Source organism: Rhineura floridana, chromosome 8 (genome assembly GCF_030035675.1).
Source record: "Rhineura floridana isolate rRhiFlo1 chromosome 8, rRhiFlo1.hap2, whole genome shotgun sequence".
Taxonomy (NCBI): Eukaryota; Metazoa; Chordata; class Lepidosauria; order Squamata; family Rhineuridae; genus Rhineura; species Rhineura floridana.
The window spans coordinates 127,407,076-127,433,095 of record NC_084487.1 but is presented as its reverse complement, the minus strand read 5'-3'; the positions used below and the strand labels follow the sequence as shown (position 1 = coordinate 127,433,095).

The following is a 26,020-nucleotide window of genomic DNA, read 5'->3' as shown; positions in this document are numbered from 1 at the left end:
GTGAGGTCATAAATTTTCTGGGTGGATTGTATGAGAGATGCCAGAACGGTGTAAACAACCCTCTCAGACAGCCCCTGTTTGCTTACCCACTGCGACTCAGCCTCCAGGCGTGAAGCTGGAGCCACTCTGGGTCTGGGTGAAGGATGAGTCCTTATGAGAGGAGATCCGGCCTGGAGGGAAGGTACCACGGCTAGCGTGGAGCCACCACTATCACCTGGTCCTGGAGAACTTGGATTCTGTGGAGCGGCCTGGACAGTAGAGATAGCAGCAAGAAGGCATAGAAGAGTCCCCAAGGCCAGGGGGCTGACAGGGCGTCTATGTCCTGGGCATGTGGATCCCAGCCTTGTGCCATGAACTGGTCCAGTTGGGCACTCACCGATAAGGTGAACAGGTCCATGCATGGGAGTCCTCACTTCCGAGCGATCTCTAGGAACACATCCCAGTGAAGGGTCCATTCTCCCTGGTGGACTTGTTCCCGGCTCAGCCAATCAGCTTGTGTGTTCAGGATCCCCTGCACGTGTATGACCAAAATGGAAGCCAAGTGTTTTTCCACCCACTGGAACAGCAGGTTGGGCTCCTCCTAAAGAGTGTCTGATTTCGTGCCCCCTTGTTTGCAGACATGTGATTTGGCTACAACATTGTCGGTGCATACTAGCACATGAGTCTGATAAATAAGAGGTAGAAACTCCTGACTTCCGGGAAGTGGTGCTGGCTGGTGGTTGTCTCTGAGGGAGTTCTGCCTCAGAGGAAGCTTTTTTCAGGTTAAAAGCCAGCCAAGAGGAATCTTGGACTGGCTTAAATGTTCTCCAAGGTATAGGAGAACCGATCAGATCTTCCACAAGACTTCGTTGAGCTGTCGGCGGCTGGAATTGATCAGGAAATTCCTGAGATAAGAAGGCAAGCCGATCGGCTGAAGACGGAGTCAGGAATTCCACGCAAGCTGAACTGGAATAAAGCGAAGCGTTTTTTCTTCTCTTAAAAAAAAACGTTCTTAACCAGCGAGCCCACTTCTGCCTAAACCTTATCATTCGGCTTAAATTACTGCAATAAAAGGGATTTGTTTATGAATCAGCAATTGAGAAACCTGGGTGAGTCATACTTTTTCTCTTTTAAATATAATTAAGGAAGAAAGAAAATATAAACAACTTATATACTTTTTTTACGACAAAAAGCTGGCTTGAATTTGGACTTTTAAAGTTTAAAAACGGATGAGAGGTAATTATTATATTTTGGACTATTTTTCTCTTTGGACTATTTCTTGTTGGATGAATCCGCTGCTCGTATATGCTACTAATTGTTTAGTCTTGGCAACCAGAATTGTTTTGCATTCTTGGAAGCAGATAAGGACTGTGTTGTGCTGGCTGGATTTCAATAATAGGCCTGGAATATTAACTCTTCTTTTTGGTGGAGGGAAAAAAAGAAAAGAAATAGACTGCCCTTAGGTTCTGAAACAGTGATTAATATTAGAAATTAAAGGCCTCTTTTTGAAAATGACAACTAAAAAAACAACCAAGGCCCAGGGGCGAAGAGGTTCTATTGATACACAGGAAGAGGATATACCCCCAGAAATGTTTCAAAAAATAATGGAAGGGATTAATGCTATAAAACAGGAAATGAAACAGGAAATGAAAACTGAATTGACAGATATAAAAGACTATATTAAAACACAAGTGGATGAGATTAAAGGGACAATTGGGCAAATAAAGGAAGATGCAAAAAATACTAAAGAAAAGGTACAAACCTTGGAGAATAGAACAGATATACTAAATCTGGAACTAGAAAAAAATTTGGACTATTTAGCTGTGACTGAAATGAGAAATAAAGAGCATTGTTTGAGATTCCGTGCAATCCCTGAGGAAACAGGTGAAGACATTAGAGATAAAATTGTTAATGCTTTAGTAAAATTTCTGGACTTGAATGAAGATAGGATGGAATTTGAAATAGATAAAGTTTATAGAATTAACTCCAGATATGCAACAATGAAAAAAATTCCAAGAGATGTGCTTGTTCATTTCGTAAAGAAGACGACCAGAGATATGGTTTTACAGCAACACTTTAAATATACCTTTAAAATTGATGGTAAGGAAATACTGGTGATGAAGGAAATTCCTATTAGACTTTTACGTAAGAGAAAAGAATATGCTTTCCTTACAGAAAAACTTAAGCAATGCAAAATTCAATTTAGGTGGGACGTTCCAGAAGGAGTGATTTTTACATTCAGACAACAGAAATACAGACTGAATACTGTTCAAAAAGCAAGGGACTTCTTGAGAAAAGCTTCAAAAGATATGGAAGAAGATAAACTCAAAGATATGGATATAGTTCCTGGGAAACAAAGTCAACAAGGATATGCAGAGGAGGGGAAGGAAGATGATGGATCAAAAGGAGCATCAGGCAAATTTTAAAATACACGCTTAATGATGGATTACAAATACCTAACTTGGAATATAAATGGAGCCAACACGGCGCAGAAGAGAAAGAAAGTGTTTCATTATTTGAAAAAATTAAAATTGGATATAATTTGTCTACAAGAAACTCATATTCAGAAGAAAGATTCCAAATATTTGATTTGTAAAAATTTGGGTGAAGAATTTATTTCAGCTGGACCAAAAAAAAAAAATGGAGTTGTTCTCTATATTAACCCACAATTGCTTCCTAAATTGGTATTATTGGATGATAGTGGTAGATTTGTGGGGGTTGAAATTACTTTACAAGGTACAAACATTTTGATAGTGGGTATTTATGCCCCCAATGAAGATAAAACAAGGTTTTATACAGGACTTATGGAAAAATTGTCAGAGTTTTCATATGAGCATTGGTGTGTCATGGGTGACTGGAATGGGGTAATCTCACCAAAAATTGATAGGCTTTCTGAAAAAAATATCAAAGAGACACAAGGTAAATTACCGAAGATTTGTTTTGAACTCATGGAACATTTAGAATTGGTGGATACCTGGAGATATATAAATGATAATGCAAAGGAATTTACTTATTTTTCAGAAAGACATAAAACATTTTCGAGGATTGATATGATTTGGATGTCAAAAATTTTAGCGAAGGATATTTTTAAAATGGATATATTACCAAAAACTTTTTCGGACCACAATCCTGTGATATTAACTTTAAAAAAAAAAAATCTTGGATTTAGATGGAGACTAAATGAATCTTTATTACAGAATGATAAAGTAGTACAAGAATGTAAGAAGAAATTAAAGGAGTTCTTTGAATATAATTTATATAAAGGAACAAGTGAAAATATTGTTTGGGATACTAGTAAGGCATTTATGAGGGGATACTTTATTAAATGTAATTCTGAATTAAAAAAAAAGAAACAACAGAAAATGCAATTAATTTTGGAAGAAATAAAACAAAAAGAGGAAGAATTGAAAAAGAATCCAGCTAAAGTTTCTATTGTAAATCAAATTAAAATGTTACAGAAGCAAGTATCAATGTTGACAGTTAGAGAAATTGAAAGGAAATTAAATTTTGCTAAACAAAGGACTTTTGAATTTGCAAATAAACCTGGGAAATGGTTAGCATATAAATTAAGAAAAGAACGTCAAAAAAATATTATTTTAAAGATACAAGAAGGAGATGAGACGCTGACAGATAATGTAAAAATCAAAAAGATTTTTCATCAATATTACTCAACATTGTATAAGTGTCAAGAAATTCCATCTGAAAAAATAGAAGAGTATTTATCTAAACAGAATTTGCCGAAAATTACAGATTTTCAGAGACAAGTTATTAATGACCCTATTACGTCAAGAGAGATATCTGAAGCTATAAATAAAATTAAATTAGGAAAGGCGCCAGGACCAGATGGGCTATCTGCAATGTATTATAAATGTTTGGAGGAAGAACTCTTGCTACCCTTACAGTCTACAATGAATTCTATTTTGCAAGAGGGAAAGATACCGGATAGTTGGAAAAATGCTAATATAACATTAATACCTAAAGAGGACCAAGATTTAACTAAAACAAAAAATTATCGGCCAATATCTCTACTGAATAATGACTATAAAATTTTTACAATGATTTTGGCTGAAAGATTGAAAATAATATTGCAACAATTTATTCAGGAAGATCAATCAGGGTTTTTACCTAAAAGACAATTACGTGACAACGTCAGGAATGTTTTGAATGTGTTGGAATATTTAGAACAACGAAATGATAAACAAGCAGCTTTGATTTTTTTAGATGCTGAAAAAGCATTTGATAATTTGAATTGGAAATTTATGTTCCAGGTTTTGGAGCAAATGGATTTTGGAGACAACTTTATAAAATGGATCAGATCGATTTATACATCACAGAAGGCCCAGATAATTGTTAATGGAGACTTAACGGATTCATGTGAAATACAAAAGGGTACAAGACAGGGATGTCCATTATCTCCCCTTTTATTTATTCTGGTTTTAGAAGTGCTGCTTAGAGATATAAGGCAAGATAAAAGGATTTCGGGATTAAAAATAAAAAAAGAAGAATATAAATTGAGAGCATTTGCTGATGATTTGATAATTGTACTAGAAAACCCTTTGGAAGGAATTCATATATTGATGGACAAATTAAAAGAATTTGGACCGTTAGCAGGATTTAAGATCAACAATCAAAAAACAAAGATGTTGGTGAAAAATTTAACTTTAAGGGAACAGAAAGAGTTAATGGACAAGACAGATTTTACAATAGAAAAAAAGTTGAAATATTTAGGCATCATCATGACAAATAAAAACTCAAAGCTGTTTCATAATAATTACAAAAAATTATGGACAGAGATTAAGAAAGACTTGCTAAGATGGGATAAACTACAACTGTCATTAATGGGTAGAATATCTGTGATAAAAATGAATGTATTACCGAGAATGATGTTTTTGTTTCAAACAATACCTGTAATATCCTCTGATTTACCTTTTAAACAATGGCAAAAAGATATTTCTAAATTTGTATGGCAAGGAAAAAAACCAAGAGTTAAATTTAAATTACTTCAAGACGCTAAAGAAAGAGGAGGACTGGGATTACCAAATTTGAGACTTTATTTTGCTGCCTGCTGTTTAGTCTGGATAAAGGAATGGATCTTATTGAGGAATAAAAGACTATTGGATTTGGAGGGCCACAATCTGAAGTGGGGATGGCATGGATATCTATGGTATGACAAAGTAAAAGTAAACGAGGACTTTAACAATCATTTTATAAGACGTTCTCTGTTGAAAATATGGAATAGATACAAACCAAGGTTTTATTCGAAAATACCATTATGTGTCTCAAGTCAAGAAGCGTTTTATAGAAGAGAAATGTCTGGAAAAGAGAAATGGTTAACTTATCAAGAACTATTAGAAAATGTACATGGAGAATACACAATGAAAGAGAGAGAACAATTGATAAAGGAAGGATATAGTTTTCATTGGTTTGCCTATTTACAATTGTTAGAAAGATATAAAATGGACAAGAAAATGTATGGGTTTGAAATAAGTAAATCTGATTTTGAAATAGGTTTGTATACAAATGATGAAAACATAATTGCAAAAATGTATAAACTTTTATTGAAAATGGATATGGAGGAAGAACAAGTAAAAGAGTGCATGGTAAAGTGGGCAAAAAATTTTGGTCATAACATACAAATGGATCAATGGGAAAATATGTGGAAAAAAGGCTTGAAATTTACATTATGTTATAATCTTAAAGAAAATTTTTATAAAATGATGTACCGTTGGTACATGACTCCAGAAAAGCTGTCAAAAATGTATAGTAATGTCTCTAATGTTTGTTGGAAATGTAAACAACAAGAAGGATCTTTTTATCATATGTGGTGGTCATGTAAAAAGGCGAAATTATTCTGGGCACAGATAGGTAGGAAGATGCAAAAATTTTTAAAGATAAATATTCAGTCAAAACCAGAATTTTTTTTACTGGGTTTTATGGATAAACAAATAGAAAAGAAATATGGAAGAATATTATTATATATGATTACGGCAGCAAGATTATTATATGCACAAAAGTGGAAAATGGAATCAATACCAACAATGGAAGAATGGCTACTGAAATTAATGGACTTAGTAGAAATGGATAAATTGACGTGTTTACTTAGAGAAAAATCGACAGATACATTCCTTAAGGATTGGAAGCCTCTCTTAGACTTTTTGTCGAAAGATCAAAATAAAATGATGATACTGGGATTTGATGATTAATTAAGACAGCTTATGGAGAAAAGGGATTCTGTATGTACATATTAAGGGACAGGTTTGATGTATATTACATACTTATAGCTGATCTGTGACAAATCGGAAGTCAACCATTTTATTTTTATTTTTTGTTGTAGTATTGTTATGTTTTTTCTTACTTTGTTTTGTTTGTTTTTTGGAAAAATTTGAATAAAAACTATATAAAAAAAAAAAAACAGGTAGAAACTCCTAGAGTGCTACTCGGATTGCTCTAAGCTCCAACCAATTGATTGACTGGCACCGCTCCAGCACTGACCACTTCCCCTGTGTGATGTTGGAGCAACCGGTTGCTCCCCAGCGTCTGTGGTGACTATTGAGACTGTTGGGGCTCTGAAAGAAAGATCTTTCTCCAGATGAGGTAAATGTCCCCACCACTGGAGGGACTCCCGCACATGCCTTGGGAAGATGATGAGCCAGTCCTGGCATGAGGTGATCTGGTCCCGATACGGAAGCAGCAGCCACTGCAGGGTTCTTGAGTGAGAGCGCGCCCACAGCACCGAGTCTATGGCCATTATCATGGAGCCCTGCAGCTTAGCCAGTTCCATCAGAGGAGCCTGACTGCCTTGTAGGCACATGTGCAGCCAGCACAGGAGCTTGTCTGTGCATTCGGTGGACAGAAAGAGCTTGCTTTGAGCTGTGTCGATGACCACTCCCAGATGTTGAAGGTGCTGGGTGGGTTCCAGATGGCTCTTGTCCCTGTTGATGATGAAGCCATGGTTCTCCAGACACTGGATGATCGTCTTGAGATGCCGTTGAGCCACTGTCACTGAAGAGGCCCTCATCAGATGATCATCCAGGTAAGGATATATGTGGACTCCCTAAGTGTGAAGGTGTGCCACTACTGCTACCATTATTTTGGTGAACACCCATGGGGCCGAGGCGAGGCCGAAGGGCATGGCCCTGTATTGGTACTGGTGGTGACTGTGCGCCAAGAGGAGGAAGCGTCTGTGCTATTGGGGAATGGGAACATGCAGGTATGCCTCTGTGAGATCTACAGATCCCAGGAAGCCCCCAAGTTGAACGGCTTCCACAATAGACCTGAGCATCTCCATCTTGAACTTCTTTGTCCGCAGGAAGTGGTTCAAGAACTTTAAATCCAAGATGGCGCAGTAATTGCAATTGCGTTTGGGGACTGTAAAGAACACAGAGGAGATTCCTGAGGACCACTGATGCTCTGGCACAGGTTCTATGGTGCCTATTTTGAGGAGGTGAGAAATGGCATCCAGGATTCTCTGCAGCATCTCTGGCTGTCCTCCATCTGTCCTGCAAGATGGTGGCAAACTCTAGGGAGTAGTCAGACTAGATGGTGCTCAGTATCCACTTATCTGAGATGGAGGCCGCCCAGGCATGCACAAAAAATTGAAGCCTGCCCTCCATGTGGGCCATCCTGGCGTCATGTGTGGCTTTGCTTGATATTGGGCTTGAGGGTTTGACAATGTTTGTTCCCTTCCTTGCCACTGGAGGAGGGTGTGAAACAGGTGCGCTAGCAGGAGGAATTCCAGGAAGAGTTCCAGAACCCCTGGAAGTGACAGGTAGTCCTGTATGTAATTAGATAGCCCTTGGGACAAAAGGAATGTGAAGTCTTCTTATGGGATTTGTCATCCTTCCTGGGAGTGGAAGAGCTTTCTTTTTATCCTTGGTCCCCACCAGGTGCTGCTCTAGAGACTTGCAGAAGAGTTGACCACTTGAGTAGGGCAGAGCCAAAAGACTGGCTTTGGAGTGATGGTCCACCTCCCACTGTTTCAGCCAGATGTTGCGTCTGACCACCACACCAGTAGTAGTAGTACCATATTCAAGTACTCGTGCTGAGTATTACAGGCTGTCCAAGGAGGAGTCTGCTAGGAATTCAGCTGTCTTAACCAATTTGTGCAGGGCCTCCCTGATGTGCCTGTCATCTGGGGGTACTTCTGTCAGTAGCGCTTTGGCCCACTTGACTGCCCAAAGGAGTTGGCTGCCAAAGCTTTCATGGCCAATGTGGATACTTCATTTGTACTTTTTAAGATAAAATCACTGCACCTGTCACTTTGGTCTGATAGAGTATTCGCTCCTTCCTTGGGGATGGCTGTCTTGGCCCTGAGGGCAGATACAGGCTCATCAATGGCCAGGACTCAAAAGGTTCCCATGGTCATGTCAGGAAGGCCATATAGCTTTTTTGGACATGGCACGAGGAGCTTTGGATTTGGCTGGACGATCCCATTCTTCCTTAACAACGTCCTTGAAGAACTTTGGGAAGGAAATGGCCACCGTCTGATCCCCTGATCTGGGGAAGACGTCTGAAACTCCCTGTTCCCCTTCCTCCAGTTCCCCCTCCTGACGAGTTTCCTTAGGAGGGTCTAGCTGAAGGCAGGCCATTGCCTTAGAAATCAAAATGGGATAGGAGTCAGGAGAATATAGTCTCTTGCGCACCAGGGATGGAATGGGGGAGTCCTCCCCTGAGAGTTCCCCCTCTTCCTTCTCTGAGTCTGATGCAGCGGACGATGTGGGGCGCCCTCCCCCCAGGAGTCTGAGCTAAGGGAAAGGCAGTCAGTGTTGACCCTGGAACTGGAGCATCTTTTGTGTTTATCTTTGTGGGGTTTAGGCTTCGAAAGTGAGTCCCTTCTTTTGCTCTTCCCCCTTCCTCTAACTGGGCTGGCATCCAAGGAGAAGGAAAATGAGGAGAAGTAATCATGGCAGCAGGCCCCGGAGTGCTTGGAGCCTTTCTTCCTATGCGCATGGGCCCAACGCTGGCTAAGGAAACCCCCACCTCCCTCATCATGGCCTTGTTAAGCCAGACCAGCATGGCTGAAGAGGTAGAGGGCTTATCTAGATGGTGAGATTTGGCGCACTTTTTTCCTGCAGGAGCCACGTGTGCATCTTCCCCTCCCCCTGGCTGAGTAGAAGGGAGCTGAGAAAATGAAACTATTTCAGGCGGGGAGTCTAGCATGGTGCCTGCCACTGAAGTAAGGGTGACTAAGGGATTGCTTAATTGAGAAGTAGATTTTCCCACACACACACACTCAAGGACCCGTCTTCCTCTGCCGAGGAGCAAGACGGGTTGTCTCTTCCCCCAGGCATAGTTAAAATTCCAGCTGAAGGGAGAAAAAGTTGGGGCTGGAGCTGCATCCTCCCGCACCCGATAAGAAAAGCTTAGCTTAGGAGCTTAGAAAACAATGTGTCAAGGAGGCCAACTGCCCGTTGCGGAGACCCATTACCCCAGGGGGGTTCTGAATTGACAGCAAACCTTGGATAGCGAGGGACCCATCCCTGCTCCTTCCAGGCTTTAAAGCGGTAATGCTTCTGAAAGCTTCCCTCTCCTTAGGACCGAGGAAGAGCATTCCGATAAGGGATGGCAGGGGGAGATGTGAGACAGATCCTGCACCTCTTCAGAAAAACAATCCCTCTCTTCCTCCCTCAAATCTGCCTATTCACTTAAGGCGGGAAGTGAAAGAAGAGAGGCAGAAGACTGCAACTACAGTTGATGACGATAAACTCTCTGAGAAGAGCAGAGAAAATAACTGTTCCTGAATCCCTTATGGGGACCCAGGAGGAATAGGCTGACTCTGTTGCTTGCTGAAGGCAGAGTCAAAAACTGTAGAACAGGAAAAGGTTTCTTCCCCCTTCCAGCCAACCACCAACTAAACTTTTTTTATACTGCTGACTCTGCCTCCAGGAAGAGTTAACCCATTCCTATCTGCTCTACTCCTCTGCTGACCAATAATGTCTTTTGTTTTTGTTCTTTAGAGAAAATGCAAATATAACACTAGTGACACTTCGTGCATGTTAACCATGTCAGTGTCTGTATAGGGAACCACTTGAAGCCTCCTGTATTAAGCCTCTTGGAGTTCTCTGAGGAAAAGAAGATTGTATGCATCTATTTGAAAAGCCAATGTCAAGTTTAAATGAACTTACAGCAACTTATCTCATTTGTGTCTCTGCAACCACAGGCACTAACAAGTATCTTTAAAGCCGAAATAGGGGACAAGTTTCACAGATTTTCCATACCCCAACCCCAGCAATGTTTAAGGTGGTACAAAAGGAAGCAAATATATTAGTGCTGCTGCACCTTGTGTCCAATCTCTCTCACACCCTCACCCTCTCCCACACCCTCTCCCCCTCTCCCACACCCCTTACCCTCTTCCCACATCCCCTCACCCTCACTCTCTCTCACCCCCTCACTCTCTCTCTCATCCCCCTCTCTCCCTCACACACACACATCTTATTTATGTATGGTTCCCTTCCTTGCACTAGGAATTAGTCTGTCGTCTGATCTGCTACTGACTGAATGCCTTTTTTATTTCTAACTGAATGCCTTCTTCCCAGCAACTGCAATAGAAACCTCCCGGAGAGCTTCAGCTGCTGTAAACCACCCAGAGAGTGGCTATGGGGCTGTATATAAATGTAATAATAAATAAATAAATAATAAATCAGACTGGGCCACGTGGTTAAGTCACTACGGGCAAATAAAGCTAATACAGAGCAAGGACAAGGCTTTCCGTGAAATTCAGGCTGGGGAAGCGGCATGCAGAATGGTGAAATCACCAACCACTGCATCTAAAGCCCTGCTGGCTAGGGTGGAAGATATAAGTATGTGCATTTGCATCATTTTCACTATGCCAGCTCCAGGCTGGTGTAGGTGATGGGCCCATAGATTAGGCCCCTCAGGAGATCCATGGGGCTTTGGATCCAACGGATCAGGGCTTTGTGCTGGCTACTGTCAGCAAGAGTACCACTAGTAGTAGCTTTCCACCGTCCATCCTAACCCTTCTCCAACCATGAACAATGTAGGGAAGGGGGTTTATGTTTATTATCAGATAGCCAGAACTGGAAAGGAGGCAGATTTGTCCATTTCCTCCAAGATAATATCCACAACAACAACAAAAACCAAGCACAAAACAAACCCCAGCCCTAACACAGCTATAGGTAGCAATGTCTGATACCTCCCTTGCTATTAGCTGTGAGAGCTCTGGCTTCACTAAGATGAGCTCCCTCTCGCAGTCATTTGCTCAACGGATGAACTGTAACAGAATGCTTGTGAACTATGGTGCATTTAAACCACAGAGAGGCTTGTGCAGAAAAACTTTCCAATATACTCTTTACCCCATTAGTTAGCTACCTTTTACTCTGTCATTCTTAATGATGCCTCAAAAACTAAGGCACTCTGCTTTGTTTCATTGTAGAGCTGCCTCTTCCATGCAGACAAGGGTGCTGCAGGCTTCACTACAACAACGTGCATTGTACAATTGATAAAAGTTCATTGTACAAATCTGGGTGTACCTTGCACACATCCAATTCCAGAGTTGTGCCAGCAGGACAAGGAATGCAGGGCTTGTGTATGGCTCTTATTTCTTCCTTGCTTTCTATTCAACACCCACCATTTATAACATTTCCTCAGCAAACAGAGCTCGACTTAAATGTTGGAAGCAGGCAACAACCACCCAAGATCTTATGCTGGATAAGAAAAGGCACTGCCACTCAGTGTAGACAATACTGAGCTAGATGAGCAAACAGGTTTGATGCACTGACAAGGCAGCCTCCTGTGGTCCTATGGCCATCTTTTGGCAGATACAACAGGCATCTGTCAGCTTTGAACCCATTGTTGCTTATGCCAGTCTATGGCCCAGGATTGCCATTTTGTCCCAATTTAAGAAGCATATAGTTAACTTATTGGTTTCACTACTGCGACAGGGATACCACATGCCAACAGGTACATAACGGGAGGCTGACTGTGTGGCTTGGTTACCAAGAATAAATAAATGTACTTACGTATCTCCAGACTTCCGATAATTTTCTGGGCATTCCAAGGAAAGGCAGCGGAAACCACCCTGAATATTATAGCAGGTCTCATTGTATGAGCACGTATGTGTTTCTGTAACACACTCATCAATATCTGTCAAAAGGAAAGCGGCAAAAACAGGACAAAGTGTGCTTATTGCGGGTATAGAGCTTCGGCAATGGCTTCATTTACCCTGAGACAGTAAACCTGTGTGTCAGCTGGAATACCTCAGACCTGATTGGATGTCTTTCCATACTAGAAAACCCAATCCTTCATATAGAAAGCTAGCATATCAGAGAGAACAACAGGCTAGAATCTTTCCCCGGCATTCGGTCACGTGATCCCTCACAGAACTGGGCCAATGTCAGCACTCTACAGCAAACGTAAAAACACAATTTCCACTTTAATTGTTAAAATAGATGAGATCCGTAGACATTATATAAAGAGCTCTTCTACTGTCTGTTATAGTCTGTAAACAAGCTATCAATGAATGCTGGTGATCTGCTTGTGTAGAAAAGGACTTTTACCTTTGCTATAGAAATTAGAACCACTGGCTTTAATATGAACGACAAAAAAGGCCGCTTGCCAATAAAGAGTAACTCATTTATTAGGGTATACATTTTCATGGACTAGAGTCCACAGCATCACATGCATGAAAGGCTCTCCCCAGTTGACAGTTGAAATACAGATTGATGCAGAGGGAAAAAAATAGCCAGCAGTGGGGTCAGTACTGTCTGAGACTATTCAGCAACAGTATGGAAAATTCACTAATAGGCAAAAAACCCTCACAGTTTAAGGATGTACCTATAGCCAACAAACATTTCTATCAAACTTTAAAAAGTAGGGAAATTGGGCAGCTATAGTGAATGCACCAGGGGAGCAGGAGACCTGTCCTCCTCTCTGAGATATTGTACTACCCTACCAATTTGTAAAAATACAAAGACAAATTGAGTTGGTATTTCACAGTCCAATCCACTTGCTGTGTAGCTTGGAAGAATTTGGTAACATGTGCCTCTGAGCATATGGTGAGTGGTGGCCACACCTGCAATCAGCCCAAATAACAGAAACAAGACATGTGCTGTGCTGAACTTGTTTTAGCAGGGAAGAAGCAACTGCATTAAAACAGTTGGTATCATTCAGATAGTCACTTTAAATATGTTTGATTTACTTTGCAATTTTAGTGAAGTTTCCTGTAGTAAATCATTCTTTTGCTTCTGTTTCTGTGAATATGTGAATGGAGTAACACTTTGCAACACTAAAAAAAAGCTCCAAAAACAATTGTGGAATAATGGCACTGACTGTTCTGCAGAACAGTTTCCAATGGACAGTTTGCACAAGGTAAAACAGTGGGAGGTGAAATATATTCTAAAAAATTTCTAGGTGTGCTCCATGCTTTTAACTGACCATGCCCACCTTTCCTTAAGTGGAATGGTTTAAGCACAGCAGGCTAAAAACATGCATCTTGGGCAGGCCAAGTTTGTTTTTTTCCCAACAGCTAGAGGCAAGTAGCAACATATTGTAATCAGTCTGATTTTACATCAAACTGCAGTTTCAGATTCAACAGTAAATGCACCCAAAATAGAAATAGAACATAACCTCCAGTTTGAAACACAAAAGGTTGTCTTCACCATCATATGACAGTGACCAATAAAAAGGCTTTGAAATTAATAAAAATAAAGGTGACACATTTCTAGGATGAATGAGACAAATATAATTTTCTAGATTAGATTCTCTGTAGTAACAGTAGTAACACTGAAAAGAAGCACAGTAAGAACATAAACAAACATACCAAAATGTAATTCTCCATCTCTGGAGATGGCTTCCTCCCTGCTAAAACAAAATCATCACAGCACATGTCTTGTTTCTGTTCTTTGGGCTGATTGCAGGTGTGGCCACCACTCACCATATGCTCAGAGGCACATGTTACCAAATTCTTCCAAGCTACACAGCAAGTGGATTGGACTGTGAAAGACCAACTCAAATTGTCTTTGTATTTTTACAAATTGGTAGGGCAGTCCAATATCTCAGAGAGGAGGACAGGTCTCCTGCTCCCCTGGTGCATTCACTAAAAACGTAAATGTACTGCCTTCAAGTCGATTCTGACTTATGGCGACCCTATGAATAGGGTTTTCATGATAAGCGGTATTCAGAGGTGTTTTACCATTGCCTTCCTCTGAGGATGAGAGACAGTGACTGGCCCAAGGTCACCCTGTGAGCTTCATGGCTAGGTGGGGATTTGAACCTTGGTCTCCCAGGTTGTACTGCTCAATTTCTCTGCTTTTTAAAGTTTGATAGATATATCTGTTGGCTATAAGCACGTTCTTAAACAGCAAGGGTTTTTTTGCCTATTAGTGAATTTCTCTGGTTGTTAAACTGGGAGGTAAAAAATGAGATCCTATACAAGTTTGTTGAAAATGGATCAATCATTTGTATGCTTATTGAGTTCAATGGGATTTACTCCCCTATAATCATGCTTAAGATTGGTGAAACTGACCACAGGGGATGGGGAGGGAAGGAGGAGGAAGGGAAGGGCAGAGGGGAGGAGGGACATGGGAGCAGGCAAGAGGGGGAGGGGAGGACAGGTTTGAAAATTTGCATGCTTATTGAGTTCAGTGGGATTTACTCCCATGCAGTCATGCTTAGCATATGTAAAACTGACCATGGGGGGCAGGAGAAGAGGGAGAGAGGGAGGACTGTAGTGGGCAGGGGAGGAGGAAGAAGAGAGAGGCGAAGGGAGAGGGGAAGGAGGAAAAAGGCAGGTCTGGTCATTTGCATGCTTATTGAGTTCAATGGGATTTACTCTGTGCAATCATGCTTAGGTTAGGTGAAATTGATCATGGGGGGGAGGACAGGGAGGGGAAAGAGGAAGAGGGGGAAGGAGGGGATTGGAAGGGGCTGGGGAGGGGGAGGCAAAGGATGGGAGAGGGGAGGGACAAGAGGGAGGGGATAGGGGGAGAAGGAGGGGAGGGCAGGTTTGATCATTTACATGCTTTTTGAGTTAAATGGGATTTACTCCTGTGCAATCATGCTTAGGATAGGTGAAACTGACCTGGGGATGGGCAAAGAGAAAGAGGGAGGGAGAGGAGAAGGAGGGCAGGAAGGGGGAGAGGGAGGAAGCGGAGGAGATTGGGTGGGTGGGCACTGGGCAGAGGGGAAGCCCCTTTCCTTTTCAAAACGAAAACATTGTGAACAGCATCATTGTTTTTCAGCGTTTCCCCCACCTTTTTATTCTACAGCAGGCACATGTAGTCTCCCACACAAATTTAAACCAAAGCTGTCCCTGGCCACATCCACACTAGACCTTTATTTCACTTTAGACAGTGATGGCTTCCCCAAAGAATCCTAGGAAGCGTAGTTAGTGAAGGATGCTGCGAGGTGCTAGGAGACGCCCTGTTTATTTATTATTTGATTTATATCCCGCCCTTCCTCCCAGCAGGAGCCCCTCACAGAGCTTCAATCAGAGTGGCTGACTGTTAGACCACTCTGGCCACTGGAGCTCTGTCAGGGAAATAGGAGTCTCCTCTCAGCACCTGTCAGCTTATCATTGACTTTAATGTTAAATTTCTTAAATTAATGAAAAATCAGTTAGGCATTTTTTTTAACTGCAGAAGATGAAGGTCAGAGTATGGGGCTAGGTCAACAATAGGATTACAGGTACTCTGTGAACATGGCTGATTTTTAATTAATTTCAACAAATTATGAGAACTCTGACAGAAAAAGTCCAAAAGGTGTCTGGTTTCTCTCTCTTTCTCTCTCTCTTTACACTTTGAACTCTCGATTTTCTCTGACTGTTTTGTATATTGCCACGAAAATTTAGAGGCTTGTTAAGCAAGCGTTTCTGAGTTCAGGATTATATGTTTAGTAAGGATTGTTTTGAAATGAGCTTATGGGAAGCATCAGAATGGCACAGGGGTATTTTCAATTTAACACAGCGGAATGCAAAAAATCCATGCTGGCTATAGTATACAGCCACTCTTATGCTGTATAATACACACTGATCATTCACAATATCAGTAATCAGTGATAAATAACACAACAAACATAAGAAGTGTGTATTAACACCTGGAGTCCTCCATGATAGATCACAAGAAACACCAAGTTTGTTGTGCTATTATCAGTGACAAAAAATAAATTTAAAAATCAAACACTGAACAAAACTCATCAGTTTGGATACACTCTTAAGCAGATGGCATGACGTTCCTGAATTCAAGAGACCTGTGAAGAGGTGTTTTGAAAACAAACCTTGGGATTACCTTTCTCCAAAAAAAGGTTGAGAATGATTTGTCAAACTCAATAAAACCATTAGGGATCACCCCCTTTACTGAACTACCAAGTGTTCAGTTCTGGGCATCAGTTTCAGGTGCTGGAAGATTATCCAACTGGCAACTAATGTATCTCCCAAATGCAGGTTTGCTGGTTTAGTATCACAGGCCATGATTTAGAAACATGTGTGATTTTAAGAATATGAGATGTATTTGAAACCATGTTAACTCTGACTATTACCTTATAGAATCATAGAATAGTAGAGTTGGTAGGGGCCTATAAGGCCATCAATTCCAACCCCCTGCTCAATGCAGGAATCCAAATCAAAGCATTCCCGACAGATGACTGCCCAGCTGCCTCTTGAATGCTTCCAGTGTTGACAGCCCGCTACCTCTCTAGGTAATTGGTTCCATTGTCGTATGGCTCTAACAGTTAGGAAGTTTTTCCTGATGTTCAGTTGAAATCTGGCTTCCTGCAACTTGAGCCCATTATTCCGTGTCCTGCACTCTGGGACGATCGAGAAGAGATCCCGGCCCTCCTATATGTGACAACCTTTCACGTACTTGAAGAATGCTATCATGTCTCCCCTCAGTCTTCTCTTCTCCAGGCTAAACATGCCCAGTTCTTTCAGTCTCTCCTCATAGGGCTTTGTTTCCAGTCCCCTGAGCGTCCTTGTTGCCCTCCTCTGAACCTGTTCCAGTTTGTCTGCATCCTTCTTGAAGTGCGGAGACCAGAACTGGATGCAGTATTCAAGATGAGGCCTAACCAGTGCTGAATACAGGGAAACTAAAATTTCACGCAATTTGGAAACTATACTTCTCTTAATGCAGCCCAATATAGCATTTTCCCTTTTTTGCAGCCACATTGCACTGTTGGCTTTATCCCTGTTGAATTTCATCCTGTTGTTTTCACCTTCCCACCAAAATAAAGAGATTACTGGACAAGAGAAGCAAAAGGCTATTTTTCCATGAAAAGGAGAGGGAAACTCCATGTTCTAAATGTGAGAGAAAGAGGAAGTGCTATTGGCACAAGAGATTTTGGTGCCTGAGGTAGAAAATCCAAATAATTACAAATTTTAAAAAGTGACAATTTTTAATGGCAAACAACGTATGTTACCAGAGACAGTTGCCTCATTCCACCTCATGGTGGAGTTGGCCCTCAGAGGGTCAGGGGAATCAATGTCCCACTTTGTGATTAAGCCATGTTTAATATTTTTTATTGTTGCCCATGCTTTATATTGTGAATCGATGGAGGGCTAGAAATTGTAATAATAAATTAAACACTAAAAAGGTGGAGAGAAAAATAGGACTCCTCCAACCAAGAGAGAACTGGAAAGGAAAATTAGCCTCGCATGTAGCAATTTAACAAAACTATTATAGTCATATTTTTCATACACATTTTGCTTTGTAACAGAACATTACTGGAGCTCTGTATAGAACACTGCAATAGAATTCTGCCTTCTCTAGACCATGAACATGGGCTTTTAATTCTTGTGAATGACACATTTACACATCATTATGTTTTAAACATACCTTGACAGTTCCGTGCATTGGGGGCCAATTTGTAACCAGAAGAGGGACAAGCACACTGAAAACTCCCTGGAACATTAATACATCGATAGGCACAGATATGCCCTCCAGTGGGTAAAGCACATTCATCAATATCTGAAAAAATATATTCCCAGATTAGCAAGCACAATGGAGGCCATTTACTGCTTTGTTATAACTCTTGCACTTCTACAGAATGGATGACTTCAGGCTTGAGCACACTGTATGTTTGACGCATATAAGCGATGAATAAAATTGCATCTTAGAATTCCATAGAAATAGTCATGTCCTGCTCCCCATCCCCACTCCAAAGATACAAGATATTCAGCAGGCCTCAGCAGATTCTGAAGGAATAAATGTCCCCCATAGCAAAAATCTGGAATTCACTCCCAGTCATGAAGTGTACAGAGCTTGGAAAAGTTACTTTTTTGAACTACAACTCCCATCAGCCCAGTCCAGTGGCCATGCTGGCTGGGGCTGATGGGAGCTGTAGTTCAAAAAAGTAACTTTTCCAAGCTCTGTAAGTGATGGCCACCAACTTGGATGGCTTTAAAATAGGATTAGACAAATTCAGGGAGGCTATAAATAGCTGTCATAATAGCTCATTTCTGCCTCCAGTGTCAACGTACCAACTGCTGAGTACCAAGTGGGGAGAGTGCTCTTATATTCAGGTCCTGCTTGCAGGCTTCTCATTAGCATCTGGTTGGCCAGTGTGATGTTCGACTAAATGGGCCTTTGGCATGATCTAGCAGGACTCTTTTTATGTTCTCAAAACCCTGCACGCTCCAACATGTGTGATTTGAGACTTCTATAGCAAATATAGCCTCAGCACAAGAATGCTATGGGAAGCCTCAGGCTATGCAAATCTGTCACTATTGGTTTGAGACTACAACTTCTCATGCCCGAATTCACAGTGAGTGTTCCACCTAGTGCAGCTAGAAAGAACTTGAAATCCACTGCACAATTCCACTTTGCAGAAAAATTGGTAGTCGGACTCATTATACAACCTGGAAGCTATACCACAAGGCCACTGTTTATCTCTAGGCAGCTGAAACGATATCCTTAAGAAGTAGATACAGGAGGGCCCCGCTTTACAGCGATTCGCTAATACAGTGGTCTCAATTAGATGCAATTAGACTAAAGCGCCACTCATACGGCACTTGTTCTGCTTTTACGGCAGTTTTCAGGCATCGCACGCCATTCTATTCAATGAGTGCCACTTCACAGTGGGGGTCCGGCCCGCCGTATGAGTGGGGCCCTACTGTACAGGTAATTCAACAGAAGAATGATTGTCCACTGTGTCAACATATGCTTTGTAATGATCTGGGAAAGCCCTGAAGTATCACTACTTGTAAATCATAAAGGCCTGTGTTAAAGAATCAGAGAAGGATCCTTCATTATAATTCCTCTATCTCAATGTGCACTTTCCTAACAAGTAGGGTTGCCACCAAAGTCAAGGCAAATTTGGAGGGATGTGCTTAGGTGAATCATCTGAAAATTTAGGGGAATGATAATTTCTCTCAGAAACTATACGGTTTCGGCCCAGTTTATCTGAAGGACCGCCTCCAGTATCACCAATTAGGCCGCCTCACAAGATCAGCCACACAGGACCTCCTCTCGGTCCCACCGGTCAAAACAGCTAGGCTGGTGCGGACCAGGGAGAGGGCGTTCTCGGTTGTGGCCCCCACCCTCTGGAATTCTCTCCCTTATGATCTTCGACATGCCTCCTCCCTGATTGGTTTTCGCCGAGCTCTTAAGACCTGGCTATTCAGGCAGGCCTACAAGAATTTTGGGGTGGATTAGCTTTTTGATATATTAATTAATTGATGTTTTGATGTTAGATTAATTGATGATTGTGTTTTTATATTGTATATTGTATTTTATTATGCTGTTGTAAGTCGCCTAGAGTGTCCGTTAATTCGGACAGATAGGCAACTAACAAATAAAATTTATTATTATTTATTATTCAAGGGTTTACACACCTCTAAACAGCCACCAAATTTCAGCTAAAGCAAAATCTGCAATGAATTTGGAAGGTAAAACATCTGTAGGAATTTTGAAGGAAGCTAAATAAATATATAATACATAATTAACAGTTGCTTTTTTCAAGGGCCTTTTACATCTCTGCAAGAACCATATTTTAAAATGTATGAATACAAACACTACCCATTGTGTGAATGTGCCCTTACTCTTCTATCAGAATTGGGTATTTACAAGTATGAGAATTTGCCCCAAATAATTTTTTGTGCTCATTTTAAAAGTAGCAAAATTTTGATACTTTCACACACTAAAACCAGCTGAAGTTTGGACCAACAGAAAGGATTGGTTTACACATGCCGGTAATGCTGCCCTTGAGAACTGTACACATGATGAATTCCAGCATTGTGTCTGAGGTGCTAATGTATGGTGTAGAAGTTCTGCCTGGTGATGTTTTATTAAGATAAGCAGTTTGCTACCTGAAGTTGCAGCCATCGAGTGAGAAGAATGCATGTGCAGTAAGGGCCAATGATGGGATTATTATTGAATGGGAAGAGCCATAGCTCAGTGGTGGAGGACATGCTTCCCATATGGAAGTCTCCAGGCTCAGTCTCCAGCATCATCAGTTAAAAGATCCAAGGTAGCACAACTGAGAAAGACTCCTTTGCCTGAACACCCTTGGAGAGCTGTTGCCAGTCACATTTGGTGCGATGGATCAATGTTCTGCTATATGTTAATATGGATAGTGTATGTAATTATTGCTACTCACCTTCACACGTGATCCCATCTATGTCACTCAGCTGGTAGCCCCGACGACAGTAGCACTGATAAGAACCATATACATTAGCACACTCCTGGCTACAGGGATTACTTTCACATTCATTTAAGTCTGAAACCAACAAAAATACATGAATACAAAACAATAGTTTTGACCTTATTAGCAATTATATTAATTGTTGAACAAACCCTCACACAGACAGCTGAATTAATTTCATTTCATCCCACTGCAGCCCAAGATCGTCTAAAATGGCTCAAGCATTTTAATCTCACAACTGTTCTTTGAGGTAGGTTAGGCTGAAATCTAGTGATTGCCCTAAGGTTATCCAGTGAGCTTCATGTCTGAGTAGAGACATGAATCAGTCCTAGTCTGATACTCTAACTACTTAATCACACTGACCCTTTAAGGTTGCAATTAGGGATGAGCGAGAATTTCAGAATTGAACTTGGCACTGGACTTCCTGATAGTCTGCACGTTTGCTGTCTTTGCAGACTGATCCTGAATCCTGCGAGTTTCTGTGGCTTTTCCCCCACACTGGATTTTTCTTTTTAAAATCCAGCATTGAACTTTGCTAAGGGGAAACTGACTAGACTGTCACTTTGTTTTGCAGCCTGTGTCTTTCTTTGCTAACATAAACAGATGAGTCTGCATCAATGGAACCAATTACCTAGAGAGGTAGTGGGCTCTCCGACACTGGAGGCATTCAAGAGGCAGCTGGACAGCCATCTGTCGGGAATGCTTTGATTTGGATTCCTGCACTGAGCAGGGGGTTGGACTCGATGGCCTTGTAGGCCCCTTCCAACTCTACTAATCTATGATTCTATGATCTTGGCTTTCCTAACATGAAACTGACCAGCCTGCCTCCTTGCTTTGCTAACTGTAAAACCGACCAGGCAATATCTTGCTTTCTCCTAGGACTAGGGGAGAAGGATCCAATGTGATTGGAGAGGAGCAGAAGGAGAAGAGGGGACTGAATGGGTGGGCACAGGGAAAGCTGCTGTCCTTTCTGAAAAGAAACCATGTTAACAGTATCATATTTGGGGAGAAAAAACATTGGACTGGTAAAAGTAAAGGACAGCGGACAAATGACTAACACAAAACAGATCTGCCTGTCAGTTTGAAAGAATACAATAAACCAGGCACCAACAAGCAGATCCCATCTGCAGTTGTAATCCTATGCACACTGACCTAGTAGTAAGTCCTACGGAACTCAATGGGACTTACTTCTAAGTAGACTTGTAAACAACAGCACTTTAAATATGACAACAGAACAGCTTACCTTCACATGACCTCCCATCGGCTGAAAGTTTGAAACCCATTGTACAGCTACAGTAATAAGAACCAGCAGTGTTTTCACATTTGTGGGCACATAGGCGACCAGGGTATCGTCGGCATTCATTAACATCTACAGAAGAAAAACCAAGTCATTATGAAGATTCCTGGAAGAAGGTATAAATCAGAGGGCTTAAAAAAATTTTTTTTCTTAACTTCATCTGAGTGATTCATACATCATTATATCCTTAAGTTGATCATATTAACCTACCTTAGACCCAATTCATTTCATACTAAGTCAGTGTAAGAGGTACTGAAAAATTATATTCTAAAATTCAACTCTACACCTTATTGGTATTGCGGCAGACTTGAATCACATGAGGCTGTGTGTTGGAAGTGGGGCAAGAGCAACTCCTTTTGGGGTTCTTTTGTTTGTATTCCAGAAGGAAAAAGAATTAGGGTCCTCCAGCTGGCTAGGCTTGCCTACCTTTACCTGTGCTCTTCTCTACCTAACTTTCTTCCACTGTAAACTGATATGCTCAAGGAAGCTGACCTGCCCCTCCTTCATCTTCTTCTTTGACTGTCCAAAGAAAAAGGAGACATCTTTGTCTTTGTTCTCTCTCCTGAACCATGAGGCCAATACCCAGGTCCGGGCACTGTGCCTCCAACTTAGTTAGAACTAGGTATGCCTCTCCTATCTATTATGTATTTTTTATAAATAAACTAGCTTTTTCTTATTTTACTAAGTCTTAAGTCTCAGTCATCTAAATACAGGGGTAAACGGCAGCGACTTAAGGTAAATACACACACTGGCACACATGCAGTTCACACTGTTGAGGATCTCTGCATGTATATATGTCCATTACAAAGGGTTATGGGTCCAGTAACATAAATTGACCTGCAAGTTGTGCCTGAAAGCTAAAAAGGCTAAGTACTGTGTGTGATTTACAAAAAGAGATCAAAAGGAGACTAAGTTAGACAAAGAAAAGCAGAACAAAAGATAGGAAACCACTGTTGAAGAATCAATACTTTAAGACAAGCATCCCAAGGATGGAGAAGGACAATTATGTGATTTGGAGTCTCCGAATGACTGCACTTTTGGAAGGGGAGAATCTGCATGAAGTCCTAACTGATCCTGAACTCTCAGCAGTGGATGAAGCAGCCACTGCCTCCTGTACACGCTGAAACAATGTAGCATGAATCTATCAACATCTGGAGTGATTTACATGTCTGCTCTGAGAATTAGAAAGATGCGGAAGATCGTTGTATGAAGATTTACAAAAGGTCATACTCCTGACCTCTCTAAATGAATGTCATTATATAACGGCTTGCATATTTCAACAGGCAGATCAGAATTTGGATCAGATTACGGGTTATTTGAAAGATCAGGACTATAGAGAGACAGGAACAAGCTCTGTCTGAAAAATCAAATGTTACTGTGGGCAGAAAAAGCAACAACAGCAGCAAAGGCAGGACAGAGAGATGAGTCAGGCCCCAAAGCCACAGCAAGACACAGACAAACGAAGAAGTGCTTCAAAGGCAGATGTCCTAATTTTCTTCAAAGAGATTGTCCTAGAAGGGAGACAGGAGAAAGAGTTGATTTTAAACAGAATCAAGCTGAAAGAAAAACAAATAGCCAAACTAAAGTGAAGCATTCCAGGTACCACGTATCTGATGGAAAGAATGATGGTTATAAAACCAGATTTTTTAATCAACACTGGCTGTACCGCACATTTAATAAATAATACAGATTTGTTTAAGAACTTTAGCCCCCATTCACAGAATGTAATCACAGCATCAGGAGACAAGGAATAGGCTTGGTGGAGCTCCTTTGCAAAATGCCAGAGGTGCCAAAGAGCTTGAACTGAAAAATTGCCTATTTGTTCCAGCATTTAAATATAATTTCATACGTGCCACTAACATAATGGAGCTTGGAGGTGAACTTTCACATGACAAAATTTGCCAAGTTTTAGAGCAAGGAGAAGTGTGTTTATTTATTTATTTATTTATTTATTGCACTTGTATACCGCCCTTTAGCCGAAGCTCTCTGGGTGGTTTACAACAATTAAAAACATTAAAAACAAATATACAAATTTAAAAGCACATTTTTTAAAAAGCAATTTAAAAACACATACTAAAATGCCTGGGAGAAGAGGAAAGTCTTGACCTGGCGCTGAAAAGATAAGTGTTGGCGCCAGGCGCACCTCGTCAGAAAAATCATTCCATAATTTGGGGGCCACCACTGAGAAGTGTTGTACTGCAAAATTGAAAAATGGACTTTTGCATTTGGAATATTTTGAAACTATGCGTGCAAATACAGGCAAAGAAACCTGTGATTCTGGATGTTTACATGTTTGGCATCAAAAAATGGGACATGCCAGCTTAGCCAGAGTCAGTGCTCTAGAGAAGGAAAATTTGGCTAGAGGCATTAAAATTGGACAATGTAAATTCACAGAAAATGTGAATGTTGTATAAAGACAGAAAGTGTGAAACCAAAATTTCCTAAGAAAAGTGAAAGGAAAACTACAAAACCTCTAGAATTAATTCACACTGACCTTTGGGGACCCATTAGAATGCCATCACAGGGCGGAAATTTATATGTGCTTACTTTCATAGATGATTACTCAAGGTATATTACAATGTACCTATTGAGAGAAAAAAGTCAAGTTTTCAAAAACTGAAGGACTATGTCAGAATTGTATCCAACAAATTTGGCAGAAAGCCACAGAGTTTAAGATCTGACAATGGAGGAGAATTTGTGTCCAAGGCTATGAAAGGCTTTCTATGTGAGGAAGGCATAGAGTACCAGACTACTGTTGTTTATACTGCAGAACAAAATGGGGTTGTGGAATGCATGAACCCGACGCTTGGACAAATGATTTGTTCCTTGTTGGAAGATGCACAGTTACCACAGAAGTACTGGGGGGAAGCAGCAGTTACTGCCACCTATCTGCAGCACTGACTTCCAGCAGCTGCAACTAACAAAACACCTTTCGAGCTATGGCATGATTGAACACCAAGCATGTCTCACCTTCATGTATTCGGCTGCAAGGCCTTTGTGCACATCCTGAAACAAAAGAGGTCAAAATTTGACAACACCGCCAAGGAAGTAATATTCATTGAATATTCTTCAACACAGAAGGGATACTGAGTCATAGATCCCAAAACTGGCAAAGTTGGAGTATAAAGAGCTGTCCACTTTGATGATGGAAAGTGTGTACACCAATCAGAAGGGGCGACACACCAAACAGATGATAGCAAAATGGAAGAAGAAACTGAGCTATTCTTCCACAACAGAAGGGATCATAGTAATACACCAGCAGAGGAAGGCAGGGAGTCTGAGCCAGAAGAGGCATCAGAGCCAGAAGGGGAAGTCAAAGCACCAGCACCCAGATGCTCTGAACGCACCAACCAAGGTGTACCACCAGACGGACTTGCTTACCTTGTGAGAGATGAACTGCCAGAACCAGAGACCTGGAAAGAGATTGAAGCCTTACCCAAAGCTGAAGCTGAGAGGTGGAGGCAGGCAGCTAAGGAAGAGCTGGAAGCTCTGCACAAGAATAAAACTTGGACACTGACCAAGCTTCCTCAAGGAATAAAAGCTGTAGGCTGCAAGTGGATATTCAAGGAAAACCAGATGCTGAAGGAAACATTGAGAGATACAAGACAAGCAAACAGGAAAACCTCTACATATCAGTGCTATTTCCAGGCCAGATGTGGAGTGAGAGGTGGGATATCTATGCAGAAAAACCAGCTCACCAACCAAGAAGGACTAGGAAGGAATCAAAAGGTATCTGGAGGGCACTGCTATCATGCAACTGAAGTTAGCGGCTACCCAAGATCCCAAACTAGTGGGATGTGGAGATGCTGATTGGGCTGAAGACACTACAGATCAAAAATCCACCAGTGGCAACATTTTCTACTATGGAGATTCAGTGATCAGCTGGACAAGTAAGAGACAAGAGACTGTAGGATGTCTTCCACAGAAGCAGAGTATGTGTCAGCTCCTGAAGCTAGCAGACAGTTGACATGGCTACTTGAACTGTTCAAGTATCTCTATACCTGGGCCTGTCATGATGCATGAAGACAACCAAGGATGCATCAGACTCATCGAGTCAGAAGGAGTGAGTTCACGAATGAAGCACATGGATGTGAAGCACGATCTCATTAGACATACCTACCGCAGAAGACTGCTCAAGATGGAATATCGTCCAAC

The 26,020-nt window shown here is 41.3% G+C and overlaps 1 protein-coding gene across 8 annotated transcripts in view; it reads right to left on the bottom strand.

The window, feature by feature from the left end:
• The window catches only part of FBLN1 (fibulin 1), a 133,782-nt gene that overhangs the window by 50,268 nt on the left and 57,494 nt on the right, over nt 1–26,020 (bottom strand). For all 8 annotated transcript variants that reach the window (XM_061582442.1, XM_061582446.1, XM_061582447.1 and 5 more), the window contains 4 exons: nt 21,812–21,937; nt 20,524–20,643; nt 17,763–17,894; nt 11,958–12,081 (listed from right to left, as the gene is read on the bottom strand). In XM_061582442.1, coding sequence (XP_061438426.1) covers nt 11,958–12,081; nt 17,763–17,894; nt 20,524–20,643; nt 21,812–21,937 — 502 coding nt within the window. The remainder of the gene's footprint in view (nt 1–11,957; nt 12,082–17,762; nt 17,895–20,523; nt 20,644–21,811; nt 21,938–26,020) is intronic.